Here is a 22,519-nt window from a genome sequence, read left to right on the forward strand (position 1 = left end):
CAAGCCCAAGCGGTTCTTTGATAACACAGGCCTGACTCTTTTCCCCCACTGAATAGTCAGAATCTAAAGCAACCCTGTAGAACACATGTGTCAAACACAAGGTCCGCGGGCCAAATCCGTCCCGCCAGGCCTTGCAATGTGGCCCGCACCGCGCTGTCATCACTGCACTCCGCTGCGTTTCCATCACAATGACAGTTTATGACTGTTCAGTAAACCATTCGGCCCGCGATTTAGGCTGGATTTTAGATTTTGGCCCCTTCTCTGATTGAGTTCGACACCCCTACTCTAGAATGTGATATTGGGATACTTCTGTCAGAGAAACAGACTGAGGAGCTTCCTACAGAAGGCTGAAAGTTGGCTGGGCAGACTAAGAGCTGGGAGCCCCTGGAATAATCCAGCCATTGAGTGGCTCTAAGCTGGCCATTGGAGCAGCCATTTCTAATGCAGGTGACAGGCGTTACGCTGGGCTAGAAGGGCGCTGTGCAGGAATGAGGCCGTATCCAGAGCCACCTGGAGATGTGCAGGGACACTTCTCAGAGAGGACGCTGAGTTTGTCGGAGGAGTTAGGCTCAGTTGCCCGGATGAGACTTAAGCAACAGCCCAGGAGAGAAGCTGGAACATACATCGGGGTTTGGAAAGTGCAAGGGCATCCGCTCTAGGATGGCCTGGAGAGCCTTGCTGTTCAGAAAGGAGAAGAAACTTTGAAGGAATGGGGAGCAATAAAAGGGCTTCTTGTTAAGGAGGGACTTGGTCCTGTCTGTTCTTTAGAAACTCGGGGTAGAATGACGGTCTGCATTCAGGGGGTCTGGGGGCAGGAAATAGGTAAAGCTGGCAGAATACTGTTCCAAACTGTAGGTGAGAACTAAACAGAAGCAGGTGGAAGGAGAAAGCTGGCTGGATGTGATGGAGATCCAGGGAGGAAGTGGACTCTTGATTTAGAATACCTTGGCTGTGGAGTGTGGGGAAAAGGAAGGCACACAGATGAGATCAAGGTTTCTGGCTTAAGGAATGAAGGCACACACACACACACCCCCCCCCCCAAAAAAAAAAACAAAAAAAAAAAAACAATTGGGAACAGAGTCTTGGGGAGGTGGTAATGAAATGATGAGTTCCATGTGGAGCTGTGAATTGAGGATGGCTGAGACCTCCAAAGGGAGAGGCTCAGCAAACATCTGTACTGGCATCAGGAAATGGGAGCGTGAACCCCCCCTCCCCCACCTTGCCACTGAACTTGACCACCTACATTCTCTGTTTCCAGTATTTCGTCTTCACGGGTGTGCTGGCCATGGTGACCTGTGCGGTTTTCCTCCGACTCAACTCTGTCCTGAAGCTGGCCGTGCTGCTCATCATGATCGCCATCTACGCCCTGCTGACCGAGACCATCTACTCGAGTCTCTTCCTGCGCTATGACAACCTGAACCACAGTGGAGAGTAAGTTCCCAGCTTCCTGTGAGAAGTACAACCAGTGGGAAAAGGAAGGAGGTGGAGCTAGGGAAACCTGGGCACCATTTGAAGATTAATGTATTTCTCACCTGAGGCACTCTCAAGCTTACAAGCCTAGGCAAAAATCTCTAGTTTTCAGTTTTATAATTACAGATTAATGACTGAGTTAAAGTTTGGATTGAATCACAGCTCAGGTCTCCCCTTTACCTAATAATTTATGACTCCTTCACTTTTAATGGATCTCAGACTTATAGGATCTGATTATAACTTGACTGCAGCAATGTTAATAATAGTAGACATTGTTCAGGTAGACTGCAGTGTTTCCTAAAGTGTGGTACGTGTACCCCCAAGGGTACAGGAAGAGTTTGGTGGGGGTACGCATTGCACCCGAGTTTGGTGGGGATATGCACTGCACCGTGCTTAGCTGCGCCTAATTCTAGGTTCTCATGAGTACAAGGGGTACTCAGCGTTATGAAAATTATAGAAGGGATACACATATGTCAAAAGTTTGAGAAACACTGAGGTAGAGAACCCCAAAATATTGACTACTGTTTTCTCTGGATGGTAGGCTTAAGGAAAAATTTATTCTTTTATTTGTGAATTTTTATCAGCTTCCAAATTCACTACAATTGGTAAATATCTCTATAATGAGTAAACACTCAAATACTAATTTTTATGAGACATCTGATAAGATGTCTCTAAAGATTGTTATTACCCTGAAAATGACATTATCCCATGTGTGTTTTTACTTAATTATGTTCTTTTCTATTAACATAGGGAGATGGTAGTATTAATTCAATTTTTATATTAATACAAATAAATTAGTTCAAAATGTCCTTAGTTTTAGTCTCTACCATCTACTATCAAGCAAAGTGTTATAATTTTGTATGTTTGCAGTCAATAATCATAGAAGCTACACAAATTCTTTTCTTCTGAATTCAAATCACAATTCCTTCTGGATGTTCCTTGACCTGGCTGACCTCCTATGCATCTTCTGCAGTCTCTACTCAGGCCTTATTTCTTCCACCTGCAGTACATCAGAAAGACTCAAAGACCATTCCTAACTTCCTTTTACTTCCCTTCTGAATTTGACCTAGTCATCTCTGCTTTCAGAATGATTCAAGAATTATTTATGTTTCCTCTGGAAAGTGCATTTTAAGTGATAAATTCTCAGGCTGAAAAAAAGCATCTGCATCACATAGAAAAGGATGTTAGAAGTGCCAGCAGAGCAGGCGTTTGGGCTGCATTCAGGGGGAGCTGAACAAATGGCATTTCCCATTCAAACGAAGCTGGGTGAACCAGTGACTGTTTAAAGCGCCACTACCCAGAGCAAGACCATGAGCTGGGAGCTTTCTGGGGGGGAGAGAGGGAGGGAGACATGGGCCATGCACCACGCCCAGCACATCACCAAGATTTGCCCATCTACTCCTCCAGTTACGGAGGTAAATGCTAATGGAGTCTCTCACGATGGGCAGTGACCTGAAGCTCAGAGGTCTATAGTGTGGCTTGTCCAAGGTCAGACAAGTGGTCATTAGCAGAGCTGAGACTGGAACCTGGGTCTGCATGAGTACAAAGCACATGTCATTAATTATTTTTCCAGGGGTCCTCAGACTTCAGGGGCCAAAGAATTAAGTGACATGGAGAAAAGAGTGGCACTAAAATATCCCTGTTGCTCCCCCAAAATAAGCACTGTAGTGACTGTGAGTGAAGAAATGAATGAGTGAATGAATACATGAATAAATGAATCCTAGTCTTAAAATGCTGGATGACAATATGGGGCTCACTTCAGCACTGGTGGCAGTGAACAGCTCCAGTAGGTCTGAGCACTTGCTCCTGCTCACTGCCTGTGGCCTCAAACTTGACATGTGACATTTACTTGTCATCCTTACTCTAGAGTAGGGGTGTCGAACTCAATCAGAGAAGGGGCCAAAATCTAAAATCCAGCCTAAATAGTGGGCCGAATGGTTTACTGAACAGTCATAAACTGTCATTGTGATGGAAACGCAGCGGAGTGCAGTGATGACAGCGCGGTGCGGGCCACATTGCAAGGCCTGGCGGGACGGATTTGGCCCGCGGGCCTTGTGTTTGACACATGTGCTCTAGAGGCTAATAATCCGCTAGCTACACAAGCTATATGTCCCATACCTATAAAGCCCATCTCCCCCTGACTGCCCAAGACTTGCCATCCTTTAAGACTGAGCTTTTGAGTCCTCCTAAGCTACGTTCTATTCATTCCCATGGCAACAAGGATGCATTCCTACTATGGAGCCTATCGTGTTACAAAATTATTTGTCTGTTTTATTCTCTCTCTCTCTTTTTTTAGTGGACTCTTTTGAGCACAAAAACAGTGTGCCTTCTTTATTTCTGTGTCCCAGCATGTCCCTGGCATGCAAATGCTCAATAATTATGTGATTTGCTGGGGCTATAAAAAAGAAATGCAATAATGAGTATCATCTATTATTAGCAGCTGATCTCTTAAAAAGGCAGATGGAACTAGAAATTCATAAATCTGAATATCCCCATGAGAAAGCATATTCCCAGCCTCATACACCCGTTCCAAGTCACAATGTCCACTGATGTAAAGTACAGCAGAGGCAATCTATCTGCAAATATGAAAGCCTAAGCAGCTGCTCTGGCAGAACAACCGGTCGCTAAGATGCACACTGACCACCAGAGGGCAGATGCTCAAGGCAGGAGCTGCCCCCTGGTGGTGAGTGCACTCCCACAGGAGGAGCGCCCCTCAGCCAGAAGCCGAGCTCATGGCTGGCAAGTGCAGCTGCCACAGCATCGGGACCCTCTCCCGACTCCACGGCAGCACTACTGAGTGGCAGCAGCAGGCACAGCGGGCTGGGATGAGCATGAATAGTGCAGTGCCCGGCCTCGATTCAAGCTCCTCCCTGGCCTCTTGCCACCTAGCACACTGCTATGTCCCCCAACGGGTCCCCGACTGCAAGAGGGATGTCTGTCTGCTGGCTTAGGCCCAATCCCAGTACCATTCTCTGTAGAAGGCAGTCAATCTGAACAACTCAGTGACTCAGGGAAGCACAGGGAACTCAGGGTGAGCCTGCCTCCACACTTGAGTCACCCACCGGATGATGTTCACTAGACAGACCGTGGTGGCTCAGCCCGTGCATGTGCAGCAGCTGCTAAAGCTCAAGCAGCAGAAGGTCATCCAGCCACAAGCTGGACATCCCCCAAGGGGTCTCAACCTGTGAGAGGGCATAGGCCAGGTTGAGGGATCTACCCTCTCCAGTGCACGAATTTCATGCACCAGGCCTCTAATACTGTCAATAATACTTTAATAGTTATGACCGGTGCATAGCAGGTACTAGAAATATCAAGTGGAGGGTCACTCTGTAAGTATATGATTGTCTAACCACTATGCTGTACACCTAAAACTAATACAAAATAATGTTGAAAAAATCTTCTATTAAGATGACTTGCCTTGAGCATTTTTATTTGCTGTTTTCCTCCAGTGGAAGCCCGTTGGGGGGGACTGTTCGTTTCCATGAGACACCTTGGTCCACATACAAAGCTCCCCCAAACTCTTTGCCCCTTGGCTGAGGCTGTCCTGAGAAAGGCTTCATTTGGCGCCAAAATGAAAGAGAGGAGCATTTGGAATCAAACAAGAGATCCCCTGGCCGCCTTCTGAATTTCTCGGATGGCTGAAGGTCAGGACAGCGTTTCAGTGGACACTGGCTGCTGGCCGTCTGCAGCTGCTCTCCAGCTTGCTCTTCTTGAGAGCGCCGAGAGGCGGGTCAGCGCCCGGCAGCCTGTGCCTCAGGAAGGACTGGCTGGAGTGTGAGAGCTGGCACAATGGCACATGGAACAAAGTCTTTCCTGAAAGGCACAGGACTTGAAATGGGGGTGACTCAGAGAACAGATGTAAGCATTGATGGAATCAAACAGTGTGCCCTTGATATTATACAACTGACGGAAGAATCTAAGTGTGACTCTACAGCACTTAGAACAGGGAGCGGCAAGGAGCAACCACCCCTGTTTAAGAAGCAGGGTGACTTCTAGGAAAAGTCTTCACGTGCATTTCTGTGACAAGGAAGCCTAAGGGCTCTTTGAAATGTAGAAAAAGTGTCCTGCAAATAGGAGATTTTTTTTTCACTATTTTTGGGGATTAGTTTCAAGTGTACAGCACAGTGGTTAGACAATCAGATACTTGACACGTGTTCCCCACCCCACCCACCCCGGATGTTTCCAGTACCCACCTGGTCCCACACACGGCTACCAAAGCATTGTTGACTCTAGTCCCGAGACCAGTGGTCGGCAAACCAAGGCTCCTGAGCCACATGCGGCTCTTTGGCCCCTTGAGTGTTCTAACACCACTTCTTCAAAGTAGACTCACCCAGGCCAAACCAGGCTGGATACCGACTTCTGCGCATGGGCCACTGTACGTGCACCCCTGCACGTGGTATTTTGTGCAAGAGCCACAGTCAAGGGGCCAAAGAGCCGCATGTGGCTCGCAAGTCGCAGTTTGCCAACCACTGTCCTAAGCTGTACTTTACATCCCCATGTCTATGCTAAAACTACCTATGTGTACTTCTCAATCTCTTCAGCTTTCACACTCAGTCCCCAGCCCCTCCCCACTCTGGCAACCACCAGTCTGTCTCTGCATCTGTGAGAGATGATGTCATTACACATGTGAGCGCACTGTCTAAAGGCCAGACTCCACAGCTTCCCCCAGGTGTGACCTGAGTGACCTCCTGCCCTTGGGGGCCAACGGATTTCTGAATTAGCCTAAGTGGAAACCCCCTCCCCCCGCCCCCAGCTGCCTCTAGGAACTAGCGGGTACTCTTTCTTTTTATCCTGCTCCTTTCTGGGCCTCAGTTTCCTATCACATGTCCCTGAAGTCATTTGCATTTCTTCTTCCAACAGAGATTTCCTGGGGACCAAGGAGGCATCGCTGCTGCTGATGGCCATGTTCCTCCTCGCTGTGTTCTACCACGGACAGCAGGTAATCGGACCTTCTGCTCGGCCTGCCTGTGGTTGCCTGACACCTCCTGCTGCCATAAAGCTGGCTCTTCTTTGCAGCACATGACTAGCAGTTAGCTGCTTTCACCAAGCTGTGATTCCCAACTAACCAATTTCTAATATAGGCCACTTCATAAAACACGAAGCTGGAGAAGATGGTCAGCAATATGGCTCAAGGAAAGCTCTTTCATAGAGACCATTGTCCTTACACACACACACACACACACACACACACACACACAAACACACACACACACACATACACACACACACACACTCAGAGCTTTGTATTTCTGCTTGAGGGAAACGGATCTCTCCCAATTCCGTGGCCTGGATGAAATTGTGACCTTCAGAGTTATGCATGCAAACCCTTGGGTGCCAGACCAGCTGAGCTGGGGTTCGAATCCCGCCTCTGCTTCTCGGCAGCTGGTGCCTTGGGCATGTTGCTGATCTCCCTGACTCTCAGTTTCCTCATTTATAACGGTAGGAACACCTAAGCAGGGCATTTGGGAGGATCATTTTTTATTGTGGACATGTTTTGTTCTGTAACCATAAGAAGTGCTTCGTCACTGCTGTGTCCCTAGCAGCTAAAGCGTCTACCATAATGATGCCACTTCCCTCGGAGCCTCTCCTGTGCCAGCGTTTGGGGGACACTGTGCATAGCACTGTCCAGAACCCTATCCCTGGCCCCGAGGGCTCCAGTCTCAGGGAGGAAAGCAGGCCCCAAATAATGCCCCAGGGCACGTGCCTGGCGGGGAACAGGCTGTCCAAGGACCTCCAGAGTCGGAGGGGCGAGGAGATGTTATGCCTGGAGAGCTCACCAGCTTCACCTGGGTGTCACCTGCTGTCCCTAGCAGAACGTCTCCACGCACACTGAGACCATGTCCACGTGGTAATGTCATCCCTGGGGACTCCTACCCGCTGCAGAGCCACACCTGCCGGCCCACTGCTCCCCTCTCCACTCCTGTCCGTCTTTCTTAGGTCTGTGCAAACTTCCAAAAAAGTAACCAGAAAGAAAAAAAAAAAAAAGCAACAACAGGAAGACACAGGCTAAAGCAGAAATAGAAACAGATCACTGAGAAATCACCATGGAAACAGGGAGGCAACGAACCCTGAGAAGCCGGGGATGAAACAGCCCAAACCTCAAGAACCTGGAGCTGTTTGTATTATAATAAAGGGGGCAGTGACGTGCATCAGGGGGGAGGAACGAGTGAGATCAAGACAAGGGGGACGGGGTCACGGTACTGAGCTCCCACCATGTGCCTACACTTCACCTCCACTTCTCACTTCACCACCACTTCTCACTCCCTCAAGCGCCCGCACCCTGCGATGGCAGTGACTGTCAGTCCCACTTCACAGAGGAAGGAAGCAAGGCTGCTCAGCTGGGAAGCAGGAGAAGCAGACTTCCAGCCCAGCCCGCCTCCCGAGCCCACCTTCCCAGCTTCTCAGCTGGAGGAGAACAGAGAGGATGGGTGTGCATAGCAACACAATGGCCAGCAGGGGGCAGGGAGGGAGGGGTGCAGCCCTGCCGTAAGACTCCGACTTGCTTTTCAATTTTAGCTGGTTCGATGGTGAGACTATAAGCCAGATGTCAAAGCTAGCCATTCCCAGAATCCCTATATTTCGCTCTCGCGGACTGGGCTGTGTGTGGGAGCTGGGTCTGTGTGTGGGAGCTGGGTCGTGTCTGCCACCGTCCCAATGGATTCTGGTTGCGGGGGACCACTCCCTGGGCTGACATGCAAATGGCAATCCCCTGGAGGGCTATGGAGATACAATCAGGCAAGGCAGTTCTACAGAGCACCATACGCACGCTCCATCAGCCAGGACTTAAGCCGACAAGTGAGAAATCCTCAGAGAGAGCAAGTTCCAAGCAAGGGGCCTCGCTCCGCAGTAAGAAAGACGTTCCTGTCTCCTCCGCCACCTTAAGGCGTGACTGGGTGCCCTGTCGAACCCCTTCCTTCCTCAGTCCCTTTCTAACATCCCACATTCCGACTTAATGTATTCCAATCTCCACGGTCCTGGGCACGCAGGTAAGCTAAGCCTATTCAGAGTGTGTGTAAAGTAAGAGGAGAGCAGGGGCCTGAGTAAGTGGCCTCCGATAGTTTGTCTTTATTTTTAACTTTCCGAAGACTTTGGAATGGCACAATCACCGCCCACAACTGCAGCAGCTACAGGCTCAGGGCTGGCTAGGGCCAGAGGAGAGTCAAACCCCAGCTGTGTGGCTTTCAGTCACTGACTCTGAGTCTGTTTGCACCTATAAAATGGCTGTGATAATAATATATAGGGTTGTTACAGTACTTAATGAGACTGTAACTATAACACACTTTTCCCCATCCTTTGCACACAGAGTACATGCTCAGAAATCATGAGCTATTCATGGTTTACTTTGGAAACAAGCCTCTGAGACAAACAGGGAAAGGATTGTGATCCATCTGGTCCCCAGGCAGGAGCAGAGACTGGAGCCGCTCGAGGTCACAAAGCCAGTAAGGAAAGCCAGACAGAACAGGCGTGTTCCCGCTCCTCCCGCCCGGCGCCTGCCTGGCTGCTGGGAGAGGCAGAACGACACCGGTTCAGGTGTCACCTATTCATAGCACCTGTCGGGCCCCGTTCTTCCGGATCAGCCTGCCCATTCCTGCTTCCACCGGCTTCCCTTGGCGACTCAGGCCCCCTGTGTTAGTTGACAATGCCCACTGGTGCCTGGTACTCAGCAGCCTCCCGGTGGGAGCATTGTAATGATACATCTCCAGTGAGACCGGCGGTCATATAATAACAGAGGAGTTGGAGAATGCCATCTTACACACATGTGATGGCAATATGGCCAACACTTCCTCCTCCTCCTCCACCTCCTCCTTCTCCTCCTCAGCCTCGCAGGAGAATGCTCTGAAGGTTGGGCAGGGAGAGCAGGCATCCCACTCCTCCCACCTCGTGTCTCATTCCCCTGCAGCCGGAGATTTGGGCTTTGCCTCATATCTCCACTTAGGGCCGAGGAAGCCACACGTGGGGGCGGGGATTACTGAGGTCACGTCTCCAGCTCGCTTGCTCGCTTCTGGGCCTGATGCAGACAGGCACTGGGGTTGAGCGGCTTAGAGAGGAAGACCCAGACTCAGGCCCGTATCTTCTTAAGTCTGAGTCCCAGCAATGCCACTGGTAGAAAGGGGACCTTGAGAGAGTCAAGCTCCCAGAGCTGTCATTTAATAGATACTAGACATCCATTGGCTGCCTCTTGCACATCCCCTACTAGGGACGGAGCCCACAACTCAGATATGTGCCCTGACCGAGAACCGAACATGGAACTTTTCGGTACGTGGATGAATGATGCCCAACCAACTAAGCTACACCAGCTTAAAAAAGCATTAAGCCCTCTTCATCCTCAGTGTTTCCCTCTCTGAACGGGTCATCAAATCCTTATGTTAGGGGAAACTCGGAATCACTCCTCTCCGTGTGGTTTTACATGTGGATTCATTGGCTTAGTTGTGTTTGTTTGTTTGTTTTTTCGGAGTTTTAAAAATCCATTTAGTTTTATACTTAAGTAAAGCATTTCGTGATACAAAAGTCAAGTTTGTAAAACAACATATAATTTTAAAATTTTGAATTCTATCCCTTTTCCTCCACTTTTTTCCTTCCCTTCTTCATCTCATTGGTAATGATTTTTTTTTTACTTTAATTTTCAACAAATAAAATCCCCCCTCTCCTGAGAGAGAGAGAGAGAGAGACAGACAGAGAGAGAGAGAGAGAGAGAGAGAGAGAGATCTAAACACCTCCCTTCCTGAGACCAAAGGTGGCACACTGAACATGCATTTCTCCACCTTGGAGACAGTCCATCAAAGTGCAGAGAAATAGTCTTCATTTCTTTTTATAGCTGCAAACAATAGTTCATTCAACCAGCAAAAGGAGCACTTGGGTTGTCTCCAGCTCTTGCTATTACCAATTCCGCTGAATAGATAACCCGCTGCCTCTGTCACTTCACATTGTTGTCCCCACCGAGACTCTCACGTAAGACAAAGAAGTGAGCTGGATGTTTTTAAGCCTTTGAATTCAAGGCACCCAGCCATGTATTTAACAGTGTGGTATGCTATTCAACAGCCCACGACTTTGAAATAACGACATCCACCAGGCTATGGTAAATATTTGAGGTGCTTTAGAAAGGGCGTTGTCCACTAGCCAGCACCAAAAGGAGCTCGGACAAGAGGGAACGAATGAGTCTGAGGACCTACCAGGAGCCACGTGCTTTAGCTGTAACTTCCTGTGGAATTCCTCTGCTAATCTTGCGAGGTCACTGGTGCTCCTCCCACTTCCAGGGATGAGGCACCTGGGATGACATCACCAGTGCTGGTGATGGTATTTGAAGTGGGACCAAGACACTAATTCCTACTTGTCTTACAAGTAAACCCATGACCCTTTCATTGTGAGCTCATTGATTTCTTCCTTATTGCCTAGTGCAGGGGTCGGCAAACTGCGGCTTGGTTTGCCGCTCTGTTGACTAATGAGTTTGCCGACCACTGGGATAGGGGCTTAATCACAAGGAACAACAGCCTGTAATTATTGGAATTGAGAGTCTAGGTCAGTGGTTGGCAAACTCATTAGTCAATAGAGTGGCAAACCGAGCCGCAGTTTGCCGACCACTGGCCTAGTGAATGGACTTAGCACCACTTAAATGTACACTTAAAGATGTACACTAAGATGGCCGAAACCTGTTTGGCTCAATGGATAGAGCATCGGCTTGGGGACTGAAGGGTCCCGGGTTCGATTCCAGTCAAGGGCATGTACCTTGGTTGCGGGCATATCCCCAGTGGGGGGGGTGCAAGAGGCAGCTGATCGATGACTCTCTCTCATCGATGTTTCTAACTCTCTATCTCTCTCCCTTTCTCTCTGTACATAATCAATAAAATATATATTTTAAAAAATGGCTAAGATGGTAAATTAGGTTTATGTACCTTATCACAATCTTTAAATAATTTAAATGTTATAATAAAAACGTGTATACATAGATACATATGCATGTATATATACAGGTGTGTGTGTATGTGTGAGTGGCTTCTTAGCATGCTGCTCAGGAGAGGGGGGATTTTATTTTATTTGTAGTCGGCACTCACAGGTGCTCTTCATACATCAAATGATTTTCTAATCACAGTATGCCTGAAGGACCGCTGAGTGAGGTCCATCCTCTACCACCATTCAGACTCTAGGGTTGGGCTCTGGAGGGAAGCCCAGATCCTGGCGTCCCACTAACAAATGTGTGACTTTGGCCAAGTTACTTCACCATGTTTGCTTTCATTTTCTCATAGGATTCATCCTAATGATTCCTATGAGGGCTTTTGTATGAATGAAAGGAGCGAAGACGTGTGTATTGCTTAGAACAATGCCTACAATAATAATAAGCACCATCTAAGTGTCAGCTGGCTTGATTACTGTAACTTCTCCATTGAGTCAGTCAGTACTGACGGAACACCTGCCCTGGGCCAAGCCTGTGGCTACATGGTAAGGAAGTAATGCTGAGCAGGGGAAAGGACCCTGACTTCATAGCAACTGCTATGACGACATGGCCATTATCAGATAATCACACAAACGATTACAGTTACAGGTGCCATATGCCAGGAAGGGAAGGTACACAGCCTTGTGAAATCTGACCATCCTCTGATTTCTTGGGTCAGGCAAAATGCCTCCCCAAATGCCCAGCTGTGGCTCTGTTTTGCTCGTGAAGGTTCTTGTGAAGCTTTCCCCACCTGCCACGCGTGGGCCTGAAAGCCTGCCTGCCTGCCCATTTCCCTCTTCCTCTCCCTGATCTGCAGCTGGAGTACACGGCCCGCCTGGACTTCCTGTGGCGGGTCCAGGCCAAAGAGGAGATCAACGAGATGAAGGAGCTGAGGGAGCACAATGAGAACATGCTCCGGAACATCCTGCCCAGCCACGTGGCCCGCCACTTCCTGGAGAAGGACCGGGACAACGAGGTGAGCCAGACTCGTGCGGCTGGGGAGAAGGGGTGGTGGTGGGTGGGTTGAGTTGGACACATAGATCCCAAGCTTGGGGGAAACCCCCCTGTCCTGTGAGCATGTGCCAGGCCCCCGAGACTGCCCAGCACTGTGACCTATACACACCGCCTCCCGCCATATTGGTAAGAGGGACAGAGTAAGATGTCCGTTGCAAGACTGAATTGGAATTGTAAAGTCTGACATACGGGTGAGCACACCTCACGTGCTTGTCAGTGGCTGGCAACAGCAGGTGGGATCAGGAGAAATGCTCAGTGGCTGGCTGGCTAGCTGGTTGGTGGGTTGGCTTCTCGGTTTTAATCTGTGATTGGATGCCTGCAGGCACGGAGTAGGCTCTCCAATGTATCCATCTCTATCCTGCCCCTTCTGTTGCATAAAGACTTTTGGGCCTGTGACCCTGGCCTTAGGATGAAGCTGGCTGAGACCGAAGGGTCCCTGTCTCCTCCAAGCAGCCACAGAATGGCCATGGGAAGGAGCTGAGCGAATGAGTAACCCGCTGCTCGAACAGCCAGCTCTTGGTGAATCGGGGCCCTGGACAGTCTCCTGGGTACAGGTCAAGGCACCACCCACCCTCCTCAATGGATGACGCTCTCTGGAATTAGGTTCAGGCCTGGTTTCCTCAAGGCTCCCTAAGGTCTGGCGCTCTGTGACCAGAGCTTCATGACAAAGCCAAGAAAGCAGAGGGAATGTTGACTGGGTCACCCATGACCTCCAGAAGAAGCGGGTACCACACTGAGCCCTCCAAGGAGAACGGAAAGGAGAACCGCTTTTCCATCAACGCAGCAGAGCCACCGGGATCTGGGCGCCTCATCCGGGGAGGATGGCAACAGCCAGGGATGCTGAGACCCCAGGCCATCAGCTGTTTCCAGGCCAACCCCCACTGAGCAAAACCAATGGGAGGTTCAGCCTTTGTCACGAATATGAGACGTTTCCCAGAAAATGTCTCATCTTGCTTACTTGAGGCTTTGTAAATATTTAAAGAGTTGACACTCCACCTCCCTGAGTCCATTTCCTTCCTCATCCCATCACTGAGGAAGTACCATCCTTGCTGAGCGGGTGTGAGAATTAAAACAGGTGGGAACACAGCCAGGTGTGAGGCAAGTTCAGTACAGAAAGGCCATATGATGGACCTGGAAGCCCGACGCCCCGGGTTCAAAACTGACTCCCCCACTGGCTCCTTCTGAGACTATGGACAAGTGATGAACTCTCTGGACCTCCTTTTTATCACCTACAACGTAGTACAACTTCCCTACTTTATCCGATTGTTAGGACATTTACATCTGTGCGTAAACTGCTTACACGGCTTATTCTAAGAGCACACAGATTGTTAGCTGTAATTATTTTTTTATAAATGTGAGCCACCATTACTTCTGCTCCCTCCCAATCACAGCCCCAGCCCCTACCATTTATTCGCCCATTTGCTCAGCAGATGCTTTCCGAGGGCTGACCATGTCTCAGGCATTGTTCTAGATCCTGGCATTCAGACAGGGAGCAAAGAAGAGAGTCCTTGCCGATAGGAAGCCATACAACCTCGTGCTCGGAGAGATAGTTCTATGAGAACAGAAGCCAATCGAGGGCTACAGTATTGAAAAGGGGTGGCATTGACATTGGGAGGTTTTGGATGCTGTCCTCAAGGCGGTGACATTTGAGCAGAAACCTGAATGTCATGAAAGGATCCAGTAAGACCAACAGGCCTCAGACCTAGTTTCTCCCTGCAGAGAGAGGGCTTGACGTCATAGAAGAAACACAGGACTTCAATCGATGGCCTGGGCCAGGAAGGACCAGAGATAGCGCCCTGAGCAAAGAGGATCCGAAGTCTTCCTCTTGGCATGGGGGCGGGGAAGGCATGGATGCTTAAAACCCTCTTCAGAGCCCAAACATGTACCTCCAGCCAGAGGAGGGTAGCAGTAAGGCAATAATAGCTTTTCTATATTCATTGCTCCCTCTCCAGCTCGCACTATTTTTATCTTCTTTGAGCCCCAAATATTGTAGCAAGAAACAGATGGCACACTCAAAGCGGCTGATCAGAGCCAGTGGAATGATGGGCTATCTCTAACGGTGGAGGCAGGTGGCTGGAGCACTTCCTGGTCCCCTGGAAACCCTTCCCTTCCCTCCGCTTACTTGGGTGGGCCGCATCAGTGACCCCGCACACCCTCCGGCACCCAGCTGAGGGTCATTAATCGGGGTGCTGTGTAGACCAGAGGGAGGGGAAGGAGAGTGAGGTCAGGACATATATCCCTTTGGTCCCCTTTCTTGGGGTGAGCTGAAGCTGTCACTGTCCCCAGAAACTAACAGCCCCTCTCCAACCTCAACTCAGCCCATTCCTCCTGGGCTCCTCTCAGGCCTGTGAAGTGGGAGGGCAGGGGCGAGAGGACCACCTAAGCCAAGAGGAGAGGCCTCAGAAGGCGCCAACGTGCCAACACCTTCGTCTTAGACTTCTGGTCTCCAGAATTATGGGTCGATGGCAATAAATCTGAATGTAGACAAATGTATGAGCATTGGCATGCCAAAAGCCTCGGGTTTCTCAGTGAATTAAGAGATCGTCTACTGAGAGGAATCAAGTGAGGGCGACTCTAAGGAATGGGGTGAGGGTCTGGCCCTCAGGAGGCTGGGGACAAAGGATGGGCAGTCAGAACTCTGAGCCCAGCTACGGTGGAGGCCATGCATTTCAATGGTCCCGGTCCACGTGGTGGTGACACTGTGATTACTGTGTGGACATGGCAGTGTCCTCTCTGGGGGTACTGTGCTTAGGTGCAGGTGCATGCTTGCGCAGGGAGCGCCCTTGCAGAGCCTCGCCCCTGATGACTGTCTCTGCCTCCCCTGTTTGTCCCTCTGCCCAGGAGCTGTATTCTCAGTCCTATGATGCCGTCGGGGTGATGTTCGCCTCCATCCCGGGCTTTGCGGACTTTTACTCTCAGACCGAAATGAATAACCAAGGAGTGGAGTGCCTGCGCCTGCTGAATGAGATCATCGCAGACTTCGATGAGGTAAACCGAGGCCTGGGAAACTGACCATCACAGTGGCCAACGTTGTGGTCACAGGATTACGCTAGTCATTGAGCCGAGACCATTACAGAATTCCAGGCTACATCATAAACACAAACGTGTCACCTGATCTAATCATCACAATTATCAGGAGATAAATGCTCCTGTTTCTCACTGCGGGAGGGGGAGGGGGATCAAGAACACCAGCCTCAGAGGCGAGGTACTTTGATCCGGTGTCACACAGCTAGCAAACAGCAAGACCGAGGCTGCTCAGGCACTAGCGTCACAGAGACTGGGCACCGATGGGGACATTTCTCCACCTGCTCAAAGTGCCAAGGGCAAAGCTATCAACTGGCGTCTGGTCAGAGACCTGAACACAGGTGAGCACTCTAGACAGGACTGTCTTTGTTCAGCCTCCGTGAGTGTGAAGAACGCCTAACATGGGGGGGGAGGGGGCTTAGTTCACAGTCACAGACTTGGACAAGATTGGGCCCGGAAGCTCAGGACAGTAAGTGGGCCAAAGCCTGGGAAACAACTCACTAGCACGTTTTTCAATCGCAAAACATAAATTTGAACTAAATGCGCATCTCTGTTCCATGAATTGTAAACACCTGCAGTATTCCCAAAAACTGAGACAGAGGACAGCGCCCCTAGTGGTAGAGATGGGTGCTCGTTTGCAGAGGGAAGCTGGTGAGACTAAGGGAGGGGATTGGTCCAGGAGGCTATCATCTTTAGAACAGGGACATTGGAGCAGGGAGGGCGGGAGGGGAGGAAGTAGAAGAGAAAGGACAGAGGAAGAGGAAGAGGGAAGAGATTGTTGTGGATGAGGAAGAAGACATTTCCTGGCTTGCCAGCCCCAAGCACTGTGCACTCTCCCTGGGTGACCCAGACGTGCCGTTTCTTTGGGTCAATAGCGGCCTTCCAGGTTCTGCCCTGGCTGAGTCCAACCCCCGACCCCACTTCCCCCAGCCCAGGGCTCACTGCTCCTCTCGCTGAGCCGTGGCCACAGGAACCTGAGAGCAGGCCAGTTCCTTCCGGGCTCAGGGGAAAGCGGGCCTGTGCAATGCCCGTCCCTCACCCACAGCCCCTGGGGGCCAAGACTGAGGAGTCCCCTTGCCTCTCCCTGCACCACGCAGATGAGTGAATTAATAAAGAGGCGATTAGGAACCCATTATGCCCGCAGACGCTCTTAGCTGTACAGTAGATAAGTGTGCTGCATGGATATTGGATGACATAATGAACTCCTGCTGCCTCCTAACCGACTTCAGAGGGGGAGGCAGCTTTGCCTGGGCCTGAAATTGGCCCTCAGCCAAGCAGTTCTGAAGAGAAGAGAGGAGGGGGGAGTCCCACTCCCCTCTAAACCTCCACAGGAGGCAGGAGAGGGAGGTGGGCAGCCCAGGGCAGGCCGAGACCTCTGGGCTGCAGTCTCAACTGCCGAAGGAAGGGCTGCTCAGAGGCCAAAGCTGCCTGGCAGAGTCTGAGGGCACCTGTCAGTCATGGCCTCGGGGTGAGGACAGGCAGGCTGCCCGGGTGCACTTGGCAGACGCTCAGCCAAGGCAAAGCTCAGAGCAGAGGCTTCTCTTTAGCTCAAGACACAAAAGTAATAAACAAAGGCTGCCTGAACTGTGAAGCATGTTGCATGTGCATGCACACACACACACACACACACACACACTAAAGCAAATCACAAAGGCACCTGCCTGTGTTTTCCGTGTTCCCCAGAACAGTTTCTCTGGAGCTGGAATTTAACAAGGCTCTCAGCACCGGCTTAGTTTTGAGAGGATGTCTATAGACACTCCACTGCATCCTCTCCATCTGCCTGCCCGCCCCTAGCCCCAGGCTGGCAGGAGCCCCTGAGGATCTTACAATCTTAAAGGGAAGCAAAGAGTTGGAGAATCAGGAGTTACATCCAAGAGCTGCCAACAAGAGGAAGCAAGAGGCCAGAGTTTACACTTGGCAGAGAAGGGTTCCAAACACATGTTGAAAATAGGGCCAAAGGATGTATTGATGGATTGCAGGTTTTTGTGATTTCTTCAAATTAATAAGGTAGTTTTGTCTATTTTGAAGATTCATAGCAACAGATTTATCCTTGAGTTTCTGGTCACGCCCATCCTGCGTCGGGCACTTAGCAGGTGCCCAGTAAGTCTGCGTTGGCTCTCGGAATGAGCCGGTCGGAGGGCATCTTCAGTGTGAGCCAGGGGGCTGCTCTCAGAACCCCCGGGCTGCTGGGGGACGCACAGCAGGACTAACGCCGTCGCCTGGTCTGTTCCAGCTGCTTGGCGAAGACCGGTTCCAAGACATCGAGAAAATCAAGACCATCGGCAGCACCTACATGGCTGTCTCCGGCCTGTCGCCGGAAAAGCAGGTAAGTTTGCTCTTTGGACTCGGCCACAGCCTCCGGCAGGGGCCTCCCTGTTGTCAGGCTGCCGAAGGCAGGGAGGCTGCCTTCACCAGGAGGCTGGGCAGGGTTAGGGAGGGCGTCCCATGAACCGGGTACTGTGTGATGCATCTTGCTCTGGAGCTAAGCAGAGCCCACTGGATGGAGCGGTGCTTCTTCATGACAGAACCCTCTCGGCTTCCTCATATACCTCTCTATTCAGGTGACGGACAAAATCAGGGCCAGAAGTTCCCTGGTTATGATTTAGTTGTGGGTGATGCTAACCCCCTGATCCTAGCCTGTTGTGTTTTTGTTGTTGTTGTTGTTGTTGTTGTTGTTGTTCTTGCTTTGGTTTTCTCCTCCAAACTCAGGACCAAAGTAGCATGTAATAATAACAATAACAACAACAACAACAATAAAAGTTCCCGCTCTTTTGAGTATGGCCCATGTGCCAGGCACTCATGTTAAGCAGGAACACCGACATCCACCTGCCGGGGTTAGCGGAGGGATCACCCGAGATAATATCATGCTCCCACGCAGGGCCTTGCCCCGGCAGGCCCTCAAACAGTGTCACCTGGCCATGAGTCTGAGTTACTCCAGAGAAGGAACCTCATCCCTTCTCTCATCCCGCCTTTGCTTTCTCTCCAACTGAACACCCAGAACTATTCCAAGGGTAACTGTCTGGCAAGAAAACCATGCTAGGAACTGGTGCCTGCGCCTGGTGCTCCAGAGCGGGGAACCGAGGACAGCCTACGGCCAGGTCTGGCCAGCCAGCTGTGCCTGCAGGTCAGATGTCACCGAGCACAGCCACAGTCACTGCTGTACTTTGTCCCCGGCTACTGTCAAACTGCAGCGGCAGAGCCGAGTAGCTGCACCAGAACTGTGGTCCGTGAAGCCTGAACTCTGTGCTGCCCGGCCCTCTCCCAACCCGTTTGGCAGCCTCGGCTGCATCACAGCCCAGAGCTCAACCATCCACTCCCCGTGAGGCAGGCAGGGCCAGGTGCTCAGCGCGTTTTATAGATGACAGAACTCAGAGAGGCTCAGAGGCTATGGAGTTTGGAGAGTGAAGCACCTCAAAGGAAATAGACACAGTTCCTAGAGTGGAAACACTACACATATGTAAATAGGAGCATGTGTATACACATACATGTACACACACACCGCAACACTACATATATATATATACATATATACACACACACTCAACACTACACATAATGTACCTACACACACATGCATACACACACACCCAACACTACACATAATGTACCTATACACACATGCATACACACACACCCAACACTACACATAATGTACCTACACATATACACATATGCATACAAACACCCAACACTACACATATGTACATATTAGCATGTGTATACACATATAAGTATATACACACTGCAACACTACAAATATACATATATACACACACACCCAACACTACACATAATGTTCCTACACACACATGCATACACACACACACACACACACATATATATACACACACACACACACACACACCACTACACATAATGTACACACACACCAGTGAGCATGGACAGGAACTCGGCCACCCGCCTGAATAGACGGGTAGGTCTGGGAAAGAATCACGAGGGTCCACACCTATTGTACTCTCTCGTGCAGACCCCCTGTGGTCCCATGTTTGGGGACATGGAGGGCCCGGATGTGCAGGGAGCCGCACACCTGGTGCTTCCTCTAAGGGACGTGGGTGGGTTAGGGCGCAGAGCAGGCCCCTCGCCGCCCGCACGCTCGCTGGAGAGTGAGTGCCGCTCTCTCCGCAGCAGTGTGAGGACAAGTGGGGACACCTGTGCGCCCTGGCCGACTTCTCGCTCGCCCTGACGGAGAGCATCCAGGAGATCAACAAGCACTCCTTCAACAACTTCGAGCTCCGCATCGGTGAGTAGCCGCAGTGATGGCAGCTGGGCCCCTGGGTGCCTGGCCTGCAGCATCCGGCCCTCCCAGGCCTGGGCATCCAGCCAGGGACGCTCTTTCCTGCAAAATGCGGCAGGCTTGGTGTGACCTTGCTGAGGACAGGGCCAGGGTCAGCTCAGGCTCCTCCGGCTGCCTCTCAACGAAGATGCTGGAGGCCAGGCATGGACACTGGAGGCCGGGCATGGACACTGGCCCGGGTGCAGACATACAAAGAGACACCTGACCGCGGCAACCTCTCTCCCACCTCCTGCCCCGCATCCCTCCCACGTGGGCCTTGCCCAGAGAAGCAGCTGGCTCACCAGTCGTTTCATTCTGACTCTGTCCCCCAGAGCGGACAGGCGCTGTACTGGTCCTTCCAGATAATGCCCTCAGGCAAAAGCAGGAGCCTGCTCCTGGGGATGTCAGGCCGGACAGGCAGAGAGCAGATCCTCCGGGCACTTCCCGTGGCGGCACGGTTCACTCTCCTGTGATATAGCGACCATGCAGCGACAGTCCCTCTTTATCGCGTGTATCACATGCCAAGATCTTCAGCGTCTCTGCTGAGCCTTGAGGGCCTTGTGAAGCGCCAGGTCTGGTCCGCATCCCCATTTCACAGACACATAAACTCAGCCCGAAAAGGGGGGACTAAGATCACACGCCCAGATGTCATCCCGGCAGCATCTCCTGGGTGTCTCAAGACCACCAGCATTCTGGCTGCCGGGATGCGATGGAAAGCCATCGCGGCTGCAGCCCTGGTGTTAGATCCCTGGCTGCTGCACCGTTTTACCCAATACCAAGCTCCCTTCCCAGCTTTCAAGCAAAAAAAGGTCAGGAAATACCAACGTGTGACTTGTCTGATCTGAGGAACGCCGCGTGCCTCTGTTCACTGCACGGAAAGGAATCACGCTTTATGTTTCTGATCTGTGGGCGGCGTGTTCCGGGCTTCTTCCAACATCCCCCAGGGCCTTTGCGTGTCCTTTCCGAAGTCACAGAATCGGAGCGGAAAAGCAGAGCGGAACTCCAGGCCCGGGCGAAAGGGTCTTCTCCATAAACCCGGGACACATCCCTGGGGTCAGGGCCAAGCCGGGGTGATACAGGGTCCCGCAGGCATAGTTCGGGTCAGAAAGCTATTTCCTCAATGGGGCTGAGCTGGGGGTCCTCTGTGACCAGTTCTGTGAGTTCGGGTGAGTCCTAAGCCTGGCGTCCCACAGGCTGAGCTAAGTCAGCGTCCGTGGGAGAATATGAATCCTTTTCTCTCGAGCACCCACTGGCTGCCAGGTACTGGCTTTGCTTATATCACCTCATTTCATCTTCCTTTTATTGTTTCCACTTGACAGATAATAAAAAGGTGAGGTCCAGCCTGGCCAGTGGGGCTCAGTGGTTGAGCATCGGCCTATGAACCAGGAGGTCACGGTTCCATTCCCAGTCAGGGCACAGGCCTGAGTTGTGTGTTCAGTCCCCAGAGTGGGGCGTGCAGGAGGCAGCTGATCCATGATTCTCTCTCATCAGTGATGCTTCTTTTTTTAAAATATATTTTATTGATTTTTTTTTTTTACAGAGAGGAAGGGAGATAGAAACATCGATGAGAGAGAGAGAAACATGGATCAGCTGCCTCCTGCACACACCCCCTAAAGGGGATGTGCCCGCAACCAAGGCGTGTGCCCCCAACCGGAATCGAACCCAGGACCCTTGAGTCCGCAGGCTGACGCTCTATCCACTGAGCCAAACCGGTTTCGGCTCATTGATGCTTCTTACCTCTCTCTCCCTCTCTCCCTTCCTCTCTGAAGTCAATAAAAACACATGTTTTTTTTTTAAAACAGATCCAGATCAGTTAAGTGAGTGACGAAGGTCACATGCCTCATGAGGGACAGAATTGGGACCCTGGTATCTGCCCGCACACCCTCGGTGATCGCTACCCCGGGCGGGTGTGGCCACCCCGTGGCCGTGCGTCCCTCTTCCCTCACCTCCCACCTCTCTGGTTCCCCACAGGCATCAGCCACGGCTCGGTGGTGGCGGGCGTCATCGGCGCCAAGAAGCCGCAGTACGACATCTGGGGGAAGACCGTGAACCTGGCCAGCCGCATGGACAGCACGGGCGTCAGCGGCCGGATCCAGGTCCCCGAGGAGACCTTCCTCATCCTGAAGGACCAGGGCTTCGCCTTCGACTACCGGGGCGAGATCTACGTGAAGGGCATCAGCGAGCAGGAGGGCAAGATCAAGACGTACTTTCTCCTGGGCCGGGTGCAGCCCAACCCGCTGATCCTGCCGCCACGGCGGCTGCCCGGCCAGTACTCGCTGGCCGCCGTGGTCCTGGGCCTCGTGCAGTCACTCAACAGGCAGCGGCAGAAGCAGCTCCTCAACGAGAACAACAGCTCGGGCCTCAAGGGCCACTATGCCCGGCGGACTCTGCTCACGCCCGGCGGCCCGGAGCCCGGCGCCCAGGTCGAGGGCCCGGACAAGGCCGACTTGCCATGAGAGCGTTTCCTTTGTGTTCCTTTTTTTTGTATTTCTTTTATATATAAAATAAATATACGAATAAAAATGTTTAATTTTTTTTAGAACAAGCATGGTCTCGTGGGTCTTTGAAGGCGCTGGGCTGGAGGCACGGTTCACAACAACTCTCTCTCTGTGTCTCTCCCATTCCCTTCCACTTTGCCCTCGGCCCCCCGCGCGGACGGGTCATCTCTCCTGTGGGTCCGCGGAGAAGCAAAAACAAGGCCTGGTTCCTGGATCACAGCCGGTGTGAGGGCAGGACGTGTAAACAGACTTGATCGGACAGAACCGTGGTCGGCAAACTGCGGCTCGCGA

At 51.4% G+C, this 22,519-nt stretch overlaps 1 protein-coding gene across 3 annotated transcripts in view; it reads left to right on the forward strand.

The window, feature by feature from the left end:
- Positions 1–22,235, forward strand: part of ADCY8 (adenylate cyclase 8) — a 131,304-nt gene extending 109,069 nt beyond the window's left edge. For all 3 annotated transcript variants that reach the window (XM_036437545.2, XM_036437546.2, XM_036437547.2), the window contains 7 exons: positions 1,259–1,431; positions 6,331–6,409; positions 12,216–12,374; positions 15,254–15,400; positions 17,670–17,762; positions 19,583–19,697; positions 21,702–22,235. In XM_036437545.2, coding sequence (XP_036293438.1) covers positions 1,259–1,431; positions 6,331–6,409; positions 12,216–12,374; positions 15,254–15,400; positions 17,670–17,762; positions 19,583–19,697; positions 21,702–22,186 — 1,251 coding nt within the window. In that variant the 3' untranslated portion in view covers positions 22,187–22,235. The remainder of the gene's footprint in view (positions 1–1,258; positions 1,432–6,330; positions 6,410–12,215; positions 12,375–15,253; positions 15,401–17,669; positions 17,763–19,582; positions 19,698–21,701) is intronic.
- Positions 22,236–22,519: the final 284 nt, after the last annotated feature.

Source organism: Pipistrellus kuhlii, unplaced genomic scaffold, assembly GCF_014108245.1.
Source record: "Pipistrellus kuhlii isolate mPipKuh1 unplaced genomic scaffold, mPipKuh1.p scaffold_m20_p_14, whole genome shotgun sequence".
In the NCBI taxonomy this organism is placed as follows: Eukaryota; Metazoa; Chordata; class Mammalia; order Chiroptera; family Vespertilionidae; genus Pipistrellus; species Pipistrellus kuhlii.